General features: G+C 35.6%; 1 protein-coding gene across 3 annotated transcripts in view; it reads right to left on the bottom strand.

The window, feature by feature from the left end:
• Positions 1 to 11,676, bottom strand: part of LOC133522500 (organic cation transporter protein-like) — an 82,781-nt gene that overhangs the window by 15,947 nt on the left and 55,158 nt on the right. For 2 of the 3 annotated variants that reach the window (XM_061857855.1, XM_061857853.1), the window contains exons 2-3: positions 9,253 to 9,329; positions 2,559 to 2,722 (exon numbers count right to left, since the gene is read on the bottom strand). In XM_061857855.1, coding sequence (XP_061713839.1) covers positions 2,559 to 2,722; positions 9,253 to 9,279 — 191 coding nt within the window. In that variant the 5' untranslated portion in view covers positions 9,280 to 9,329. Of the gene's footprint in view, positions 1 to 2,558; positions 2,723 to 9,252; positions 9,330 to 10,970; positions 11,139 to 11,676 lie in introns of those variants that run through there. The other variant, XM_061857854.1, reaches the window with a different exon arrangement.

Raw genomic sequence — 11,676 nt, 5'->3', positions numbered from 1 at the left:
CGTGTCCACAGTTACATAATAAGCAATTAAACTACGACGTATACAACAAAACAATGCGATGCACTCGCTTTAATTTTATATTTATTTGACGGCGATGCTTTAATTTATAAATATCAATTAGGTAAATACCTAAATGGAAGTATTGTTAAGTCAGGTGTAAAAATATGGGTGCATTAAAACTTTTTTCTACTTCGCTCTTATTCGTCTATTAAATTATTGCTAGTGAGATCGACTTCACTTTATTATATTATTATTATTATCATGAAAAAGATTTTTCATATCTCATGCTCTAAAAGAAGGTCATTGTTGTTCTAAAATGTATGCAGAAAGTGATACGTTTCTGCATAAGCCCATTTTACTTTCAAAGTACGATATTTTACATTGTTTACGGTAAGCGATTGAAATTTGGTTTTAAACGAATATGTCATACAATTTCCATTCTGATATTCCATAAATAACAATAGTTTCCTGAATGGTTAATTTAAAGTAATCCTCAAGAGATGCTATAATAGTACATTACGATACAAGTGCGAAAAATAGAAAATTCGAAACGAGTGGCGATAAATTAAAACATGACCGAAGGGAGTGTTTTAAATCGACACGAGTTGCGAATTACCTATTCGCACATGTATCGTACAACGTTTTACAGTACATATGGCCCTTTAAATGTTCGACACAGTAACGTAATATGCTAATTTTCGCACTAGTGCGGTAAAGTCACACCATATGTGCTGTAAAAAATTATACTTCGTCATGTTAAAAAACAAACATGTATTTTGCATTCATTGTATTCGTGTTGTTATTATTGTATTAGTTGCCTGTGGAAAGAAAAGCAGTCACCGATAAAAGCTTGTACCAAAAAATGTTCCCAAAAACGTATAAATTGATTACGTGACTGAATCATTGTGTTATCCAACAGCCATATACAATGAACTGTGCATATAGTAACAGAGAAACGAACTCGGAAGTTGGCATGAGAAGCAAAACAAGCTACAATGTATGGTGTCACGCGACTCCATATCCGTTGATACTTTCACACACACATAATTCAATAATAGCTGAAGAAACATTTTGACCGCGCGTGTTCATAAGGGCCCAGTTTTCTTCTAAGGCCCTCAGCATATGGAGCGTAAACGTAAGCGTATCGTAAAAACGTTACGAGTATGAGACGCGTAGAGTTCTACCCGCGTAACCAACGTACATATCGTTCACGCTCCGTGGCGAACGAAACGCAACTGTCACAGTCGCACTAATATGGAAGAGTGATAGAGAGAGATGACTACGCTACGCTACGGAGCGTTAACGATTGTAACGTTGGCTACGCGGCCTGAGCACCAAAGGTTGCGTAAGCGTAATCGTTTTATAAGTGAAATCTCATTAGTTGAAATCATGGCGTCACTGGCGTCAGATGTCTACGGCGGATGTATCGACGATCTTAGGTTGAGGTTAGGTAAATAAGATTTTTTTACGCCTGTATTACGCGACGCCTGTCGTAATGACGACTGAAATCTCATACGCTACGCTACGACGACGCTTCGTGTGCGGATTTGCTTGAAGTTGCTTGTTGTTCTACTCGCGTATTACGATAAGCTACGCATAAGCTTACGCTTACGCTCCATGTGCTGAGAGCCTAAGGTTAACACAGTAGTACTTTCGGAAGATGATGACGCGTATTTGGGAGCCTTTTCGAAACTTTTTTTTTTATACTACGTCAGTGGCCTGTACGGCCCGCCTGATGGTAAGTAGTCTCCGTAGCCTATGGACGCCTGCAACTCCAGAGTTGCTACATGCGCGTTGCAGGCCCTAACACTCCTCAACTTAGCACGTACTATACGTACAGGCCGCAATAATGGTATTCTACGCGTCAAAAATATCTACCAATTCAACCGTTCTCTGTTACGTCTATAAATAGAGGAGTGTAATATAAATAAATATCGACCGTGACGTGAAAACTAGAATAAATGCTGGATGATTGAAATGGCGACAGGTCTCTTGTGATCCACGAATGTCTCTTAAATTTAAGAGGACAATCTGCAGGATGATCATGAGACCTGTTGTAATGTATGAATCAGAATGCTGGGCGACGAAAGTGACGGATGTAAGAAGAGTGCACGCCGCGGAAATGATAATGTTGAGATGGATGTGTGGAGTAACGAGAAAAGATCGGATTAAGAATGAGTATAAGGGGAAACTTCCCCTTATAAGTATAAGGGGAAGTTTGAAAGTAGCACTGGTAGCGGAGAAGATAAGGAGTAGTTACATGCCCATACCATATGGGCATGTATTGAGGAGGGATGAATGCCATATAGGCAAAAGAATGTTAGGGATGAATTTTAATGGGCGGAGAGCTGATGATAGACCCAAAAAACGATGGGTTGTGTAAAAGGGGTAGGAAATAGAAAGGAGTAAGTGCTGAGGTGACGAAAGATAGAGGAGAATGGAAGAGAAAAATATCTTGTGCTGACCGTGGTGTGATAAGGACAGGAAGAAGAAGATTTATATATATAAATAAAAGAGCTACTATTGTTGCTTCTTTCTATTTAAAAGTTATGACATACCTGTAAGGCACCTCAGCGGCCGCGAAGACGTAGTTGAAGTTACACATGGCCAGGAAAGAGTCGCGAAAGGAGAGCAGCAATAGCAGCAGCAGCTGGTACTTGCCGAAGCTGCCCAGCTCGCACAGGATGCCGTCGAGGTTGAACCCTTCTGAGGGCTCTTCAACCTGCAAAATACATTTAAATTGACCGCATGTTAGTCTTAAGTATTAAGTGGTATTAGGTATATTATGTTCTTCGTGAGATACGTATATGGAAGCATCTGTATTTAAGGACATTTATTTTTGTTCATGCCATGTATGTTTTCTGTGTTATCTCCTCAATAAATAAATAAATGATAAAACGTACGTAATACGTACATGAGTACGTGCATGGGACTTCGTCAATTTGTGTAAGAATTTCCCAAAATATTTATCAACACCAATACAATATACATAATGGATATATACAGAGGTATAACTATAGCCAGCTTAAACCTAAAATAGGCCCTTGAGGCATTATACCAAATATTCTGGCGGCATATCCTCGTTGCATCGCTTCAATAATAATTTCAAATAATTTTTGTTGTAACAATATAAGCTTTTATCGCTGACAGACTGGACCCGGGCCGTTTTAGCGTTACCCATCCTTCATTTTATGGATTCTTCTTTTATGTACGAAAAGTGTTGTACCTTATTTGAATGCATATCTGTCGTTAATTGCGTTTTTGGCAATGTTTCCGTGCCAGCATTGTTTTGAACAACCGTTGTACCTTTTATATAAACTGTAGTGTACATTAATATTTTACGTAACGTAGAAACGAGAAGTTCTTAAAAATATAAACGTGACTTGGCGAAATGAGTATAAAAGGTTATCAAAGTTTATGCTATAAAATGTTTTTTCTTATTTTCTATATGAAACAAAACATGAGAATGATTCTATGGATATTATTTGTTTTAATGAATTATGGGTAGGTAAAAAAGTGGCTGTGACATAATCGGACAGACAGACGGACATGACGAATCTATAAGGGTTCCGTTTTTTGCCATTTGGCTACGGAACCCTAAAAAAAACATTATCACTATTGGCTCTGTGAGCTATAGAGACATTGAAATATTTAAGCTTCATAAGCTTAAAAATGTAAAAAAATACTATCTACTACTAATACTATCTTCGTTGAATCATGATCACAGCGCATTCACAATGGTCTTATGTGCCATAGTGCCAGTAGGGTGTAGTAGGGTGTAGTCACTTAAGTTATTTATACCAATTTCACCTTTATGAACATTTTGAACCTTTTCCGAAAAACAAAAAGACAAAAAAATCAACCCAAACCTGCGTGGTTTATTTCACGACAATCGGTTAAGAAATGCGACGTTTCATTATTTACATAATTATCATCATCAATCGCTTGCCCTTATCCCATGCATTTGGGGTCGGTGCAGCATGTCTTTTTCTTCCATACCTCTCTCTCGCCCGTCATCTCGTCATTCACTAGCGCTCGTGTCATATCTTCTCTCACACATCTCGTCATTCACTAGCGCTCGTGTCATATCTTCTCTCACACATCTCGTCATTCACTAGCGCTCGTGTCATATCTTCTCTCACACATCTCGTCATTCACTCGCGCTCGTGTCATATCTTCTCTCACACATCTCGTCATTCACTCGCGCTCGTGTCATATCTTCTCTCACACATCTCGTCATTCACTCGCGCTCGTGTCATATCTTCTCTCACACATCTCGTCATTCACTCGCGCTCGTGTCATATCTTCTCTCACACATCTCGTCATTCACTCGCGCTCGTGTCATATCTTCTCTCACACAGACCATCCACCTTCTCCTCAGTTTTCCTCTTCCATTTCTTCCCTCCACATTCATTCGTAATATCTTTCTCGTCACACGACTTTCATCCCTCCGCATCACATGCCCTTACCACGCTAGGCGATTCGCTCCTAATTTTTCTACTATAACGTTCGATTATTATTTACATATAACATATACTACTATTGCTTAAGTAATTTAAGGATTGACAAAATGTATAGTTTGAAAATGCATGAAATTAAATAGGTCATTTTACTTTTTAAGGCGGCAGGTATTTTAGTCCCCAGAAGAAGGTACCTATTTGATTTTTATAATTGTAAATTATGTAGTTTTTTTAATTGTATATCAATATAAATCACATCTTAATGCCACAGTAACGATACCTTGTAACTAAAGTAAAAAATATTGTATTCATTTTTATACATATGTTTTTATCAGTAACATGATTGTCATTATAAGTAAAACAGCGGGGACTTTAACATAGTTGAACATTTGCACACTCCGGGCTATAAATAGTAAAAATAAAAAGCCAAGGGTCAAATATTGAGCTTATTAAAACGCATTACGAATATTAAAATTTCAAGATTCCTTGCAACCGCTAAAACCAAGTAGAATGACCCAAATAACGACTTTCAACTAGGTAGGTAGGTAACTAGGTAAGCTATTTTGCAATCAAAAGTAGCGGATCAGATTATGTGCCAAAAGTATCTACAATTCTGTAATGACCTAAAGCGGTGCCGTCATATAGCGGCCGTAATATTACGGACGCAATAAGAATGTTTCTACAATCACCGCCCTCTAGAAAACCGCGCCATTTTGTTTAAAATAGACAACGTTCTAGTGACGTCATTCAACCGCTACGGCCGCTATACAGTGATACTAAATTCACCTGTGTATACACTACTATTGATACTAAATTCACCTGTGTATACACTACTATTGATACTGAATGCACTGTGTTACATTATCATAATCTTAAAATAAATTAATTACTGCAATATAACAGAGATGTTATTTATAAAAGATTCCCTATGTCAGAGAAAATATTTATACTAATAGGATTTAGAGATGTAGAGTTTCTCTAAGCTTTAAAAAGAAATATACACGTGGGCTGGTAAAACCCGACAGATTTCAAAGGTGTATTCTTGACAGCATTTAGAGACTACAATTTCATACAAAGTTTTCTGAAATCGGTCTTGTTTTAGAGATAATGACAATTCTTGTGAAAATTTGTTTCTGTAATAACTTCGTAAAAAACGCCATTTTGGCTGTGACCCGGCCACTATGTGACTTGCGGCCCGATTCGAAGAATGATTAAGATACGTTTAAGATCTTTAAAAGATCGATAACTAAACGACATGTCAAAATTGACGTTTATTTCGATTCCGCTGTGATCCCAATAAGATCTATCTACGATATTTCTAACAGCAGAACTTATAGTTATCGTATCTCATTCTTCGAATCGGGCCGTTTGTTTAAACATACATACTCGTACAGATAGACATTAAAGTCTTAAAGGGAACTCACAATTATTATCCGTAAATAAAAAAAAACATTACTTATTCTTTTTTTTCGCCAAGATGTAAAAATAAATAAATAAGGTGTCGTTTTCAGAATACGCAATAATTTATTTTCTCGGCATTTTTTTTATTTCAATTGAATTTGACCATACTTTATATAACTTTTTTTGGGTTGGTCTCGGACTGTCTAGAACACAAAATAACTAGTGTAATATTTTGCCTATATCCCTTTTAGTCTACATCGCAAACAGTCTAGAACACAAAATGACTACAATTATTTAGACCTTTATTTATCTACGTATCGTCGATTTACCTTTACGTTAGCGATGTCGACGGAGCCCCGCTACCGCGGGGCTCCTATTTCTGTGCGGTTTGGCCTTCGGCCATTAAAAGATAACTAACTAACCTAACCTACCTATAAGTGGTCTTTTTGTGTTCTAGACCGTTTGCGATGTAGACTAAAAGGGATATAGGCAAAATATTACCGTCCGAGACCAAAGCCTTTTTTTTGCTCCATATGACCTCAGGTTGGCGTAGTTAAAATCTATCGCGTCTTACCAATTCACGGTGTATATTAAAAAAAGTTTCATTGGTTAACTTCAACATTACTGTAGCGGTTTCCAACATCATTATTATGATGACCATTATTATGTACTTAAATATTTCAAATATTACCTTTTCAACATTTACAATTGCGGATTTTGTAAAACGATTTATGTTTTTTAACATCCGCCTATTAATAAAATGGTATTTTTATTTTTATTTTTTTTTCTCTTTATTTTGGCACAAACAGTCATTACAGAAGAGTTACATTTGTCTTATATTACATATAATATTGACAATACAGTGCCGAAAACATTATAGATTATAGTTATTAATTTTGTTGCAATGGACCTGAACTAACTTAACTATAAGAAGAAGATGAAATTGAAAGAAGGGAAACGTTCAAGCGCTGACCACTGTCCCAGTAAATGGCACCATTAAACATAAGTCATTCACAGTATAAGTGACAGTGACATGCCAAGCACTAGGACCTTCACCCTCGTAATTGTTTACTACCTACTTAATATCTAAGCGTGTTATCGGTACATTATACATTATTATTTTATCATTCGTGACTTGTGAATTTGAAAAGTCTATAACTTTCCGATGTTCGATATGAATTTGTCAAAATTAGTGTTGTTCATAGATGTTAATAAAATTACAAGCTTTTAATGTGCTATGTTTGTTTGCTTGTATAATGTTTTTTTGGGTCAAATCTTCTAAGCTAAATTAGAATATATTTAGTATGGTGTACCGAACTATTTGGCCACTTTGACTGCTACGAAGTAATTTAGGTCATATGGAGCAAAAAAAAGGCTTTGGTCTCGGACGGTAATATTTTGCCTATATCCCTTTTAGTCTACATCGCAAACGGTCTAGAACACAAAAAGACCACTTATAGGTAGGTTAGGTTAGTTAGTTATCTTTTAATGGCCGAAGGCCAAACCGCACAGAAATAGGAGCCCCGCGGTAGCGGGGCTCCGTCGACATCGCTAACGTAAAGGTAAATCGACGATACGTAGATAAATAAAGGTCTAAATAATTGTAGTCATTTTGTGTTCTAGACTGTTTGCGATGTAGACTAAAAGGGATATAGGCAAAATATTACACTAGTTATTTTGTGTTCTAGACAGTCCGAGACCAACCCAAAAAAAGTTATATAAAGTATGGTCAAATTCAATTGAAATAAAAAAAATGCCGAGAAAATAAATTATTGCGTATTCTGAAAACGACACCTTATTTATTTATTTTTACATCTTGGCGAAAAAAAAGAATAAGTAATGTTTTTTTTTATTTACGGATAATAATTGTGAGTTCCCTTTAAGACTTTAATGTCTATCTGTACGAGTATGTATGTTTAAACAAACGGCCCGATTCGAAGAATGAGATACGATAACTATAAGTTCTGCTGTTAGAAATATCGTAGATAGATCTTATTGGGATCACAGCGGAATCGAAATTATCGTCAATTTTGACATGTCGTTTAGTTATCGATCTTTTAAAGATCTTAAACGTATCTTAATCATTCTTCGAATCGGGCCGCAAGTCACATAGTGGCCGGGTCACAGCCAAAATGGCGTTTTTTACGAAGTTATTACAGAAACAAATTTTCACAAGAATTGTCATTATCTCTAAAACAAGACCGATTTCAGAAAACTTTGTATGAAATTGTAGTCTCTAAATGCGGTCAAGAATACACCTTTGAAATCTGTCAGGTTTTACCAGCCCACGTGTATATTTCTTTTTAAAGCTTAGAGAAACTCTACATCTCTAAATCCTATTAGTATAAATATTTTCTCTGACATAGGGAATCTTTTATAAATAACATCTCTGTTATATTGCAGTAATTAATTTATTTTAAGATTATGATAATGTAACACAGTGCATTCAGTATCAATAGTAGTGTATACACAGGTGAATTTAGTATCAATAGTAGTGTATACACAGGTGAATTTAGTATCACTGTATAGCGGCCGTAGCGGTTGAATGACGTCACTAGAACGTTGTCTATTTTAAACAAAATGGCGCGGTTTTCTAGAGGGCGGTGATTGTAGAAACATTCTTATTGCGTCCGTAATATTACGGCCGCTATATGACGGCACCGCTTTAGGTCATTACAGAATTGTAGATACTTTTGGCACATAATCTGATCCGCTACTTTTGATGCTAACTGTGGCTGTTGTATTAAAAATATTGTTATGTATTTTTCATGTAGGTAATATACTGTTAAAAACTTGAAATGTTTTCTTGACTTGTGAAACAGCTCTGTCGATTTATTTGAACTAGCGACCCGCCCCGGCTTCGCATGGATTACAGAAATCTTAAGTGAAATGGCTCCTCTACACGATGGCCCAGCGTAGACTGGCCTACGCTGGGCCAGTCTACGCTAGGCTAGGGACGCATTTATGCGCTAGAGAGCAAGTGATATTACTATCTCATTTCACCGCATAGCTGCGCCCCTTAGACTGGCCTACGCTGGGCCATTGTGTAGAGGAGCCCTAAGGCCTGAGTGGACGCTCGAAGCTGAGCGTTCGGCGGGGCGTGCAGCGTGGCGTCGGGCTCACAAGTGATGTGAGCAGCGTACACTCAGGCCGCTCCTATCCGTTTGCATTTGTTTAACATGTACGCCGCACGCCCCGCCCCGATGCACGCCCAACTCGAGCGTCCACTCAGACCTTATACTTACACTAACAAATGATACACTTTCCTCAACAATCACTCTATTGATCGGTGATACTTCGTTCAGTATTTTTTGAGTTTATCTCAAACATACAGACAGACTCTACGGGGCACTTTGTTTTATAAGGTGTAGTGATTTTGGCACGGACTTACCTTTTCTTTCATATCCTTTGCTGTCATGTTGGCTACAGTCTATTGCACTAACACTAGTATCACAGAATTCAGCATATCTGGAACAACCAACACAGTTTTAACATATATACATCCATCGAACTAGAAACCAACTCATCCAAAATGAAGTTTAGTATTTATGATTTATTTATTTATTCTTTATTGCAGAAAAGAAATACAAACGTACAAAAGGCGAACTTAATGGCATTCTCTATCAGTCAACCTTTGGGCAAAGTAGATAATTTGATTCTTATTATTGTATGTATGTTAGTTTGTAAGGGGCCTTACTTGCCTTAAAATAAATGATATTGATTTGATTTGATTTAAACCATTTGGAATTTTAATAAAATTTCGTAGCTCTATGGAATTGAGAGCATTTATCTATATTAGTTAGTTAATAAGAAAAATGAAAGACGAACTTAATATAGTTTTCTAAAACAAATAGATAATAATAGAGATCTTAGTTGAGGTTTCAGTACGATATTATTATAATTGCTATAGATAATTTTGTAGGCTTATGAATTATTTGGAAAATGTAATAAATAGTGATATATCAGAGATACTTTATGCTTTGAAATTTATAATTTGTAGTGATGCGTTTTTTAAATGAATTGATAATCTTTTTTCTTAATCTTTGAAAATCTCATAAAACAGAAGTTTTGGAAGATAGATATGTATTTGGAAAAGTATTCATAATTGTTTTAATAATTCAGTGCACGTACGTACAATGCGTTGTATGACTTGTATGAAATTGCACTGGTATACTAAGCGTATTGGGTTTTATACTGAGCGAACAATTATACACGTAAGTGCTTTACATAATCCATTGTAATTTGTAACGTACATCATTTGGAGCCACGTCACACCACCGTTCCTAAGTCAAGTTTGAAAGTCCCATAACTGTCAACGCACTAACGTCGTCATAGAAGATGAATGTGACGTTTTATTTTATTTTTATAATGATAATTAATAATGCTTATTGTCTGCACAGTATTCTAAATTAGTTAAAATGACAATGTTTTTACATCATGTCAGTTAAACGTCTATTTATTGATCTACTCAACGTTAGAGAAAACAGCCTGTATATTATAATATACATATTTTGTATACCTCAACGTATTATTTATATAAATAAGCGAGTCAAATACTTTTTTATTGTATCAAAAGACAAATAATGTTTTTTTTTTTCTGTAGATAGTAGATATGATGTAGATTGTTAACTTTTATATTGTCCATATTACGTATCTACTGTAAGTTATAATTATAATTTATATTGCCAACAAAATTTTATTTAATTTTATTAATTAGCAATATTTTCTAAAAATCTACCGACATAAAAGCTTCAGACGACCGGTTTGGCCTAGTGGGTAGTGACCCTGCCTACGAAGCTGATGGTCCCGGGTTCAAATCCTGGTAAGGGCATTTATTCGTGTGATGAGCATGGATATTTGTTCCTGAGTCATGGGTATTTTCTATGTATTTAAGTATTTATAAATATTTATATATTATATATATCATTGTCTAAGTACCTTCAACACAAGCCTTATTGAGCTTACTGTGGGACTTAGTCAATTTGTGTAATAATGTCCTATAATATAAAAAAAAAAAAAAAAAAAAGCTTTGTTTCGCTGTTCGTGCAGTTCGTGTGTCAAGAAGAATTCGTAAAATAAATGAAAAGTAATAAATTGATCTCGACTGACCAAAAAGCATTGCTGTTACGCGCGTGTAGTTTGAGATACTTTTCTTCTGAACGACCGCAGAGCAACGCGCTGGTCTCTGATATTATAAATACTACGCACTCACGTTCATGTTGATGCGTATATCACTAAAATATAACGTGTTTTATTACATTTTCAATAACATATATGACTAATATGATAAGCTGTGCCCGCGGCTGCGTCTATCCTTTTTATTTAAACTTTATTGCACAAAGAAAAATTAACAAATGGTTCCCTTTTCAGTTCTAACATCCTGACAGCATTTGCGGCAAGGTTTGACTGTCAGTACATAATCCTTTGCCATATGACTGTATGTAGAAATAGTATGTTATGTCCTGTGTTTACTAACCTTAGTTGTAGGAATACTAATTAATTATTAATTCATATTGCTACTAAAACATATAATGTATTAATTATGATGTTAAATTTTAAATGTTAATGTATATGATTTTTCCCAGGTTTGTTGCGATTGTTCGTATAATGAATAACAGATTTCAGTTATTTACAAGTAGCAATAAGAATAAATCAAACAGAATTGCGAATATATAATAAAGGAAAGATTTGTAATTATGGTTTAGAAATTGCTTGGTATCGATACTTCATTTCATTTGATTTATTTCGTGGTTATAAAAGGTGTTACATAAAGATTTAGTACATGGTCACCACGCAAGGACGAAGCACGATCTTA

The sequence above is a fragment of the Cydia pomonella genome, chromosome 11 (genome assembly GCF_033807575.1).
Source record: "Cydia pomonella isolate Wapato2018A chromosome 11, ilCydPomo1, whole genome shotgun sequence".
Taxonomy (NCBI): domain Eukaryota; kingdom Metazoa; phylum Arthropoda; class Insecta; order Lepidoptera; family Tortricidae; genus Cydia; species Cydia pomonella.
The sequence above is the reverse complement of the archived record's forward strand: the minus strand, read 5'-3'. Positions and strand labels throughout refer to the sequence as shown.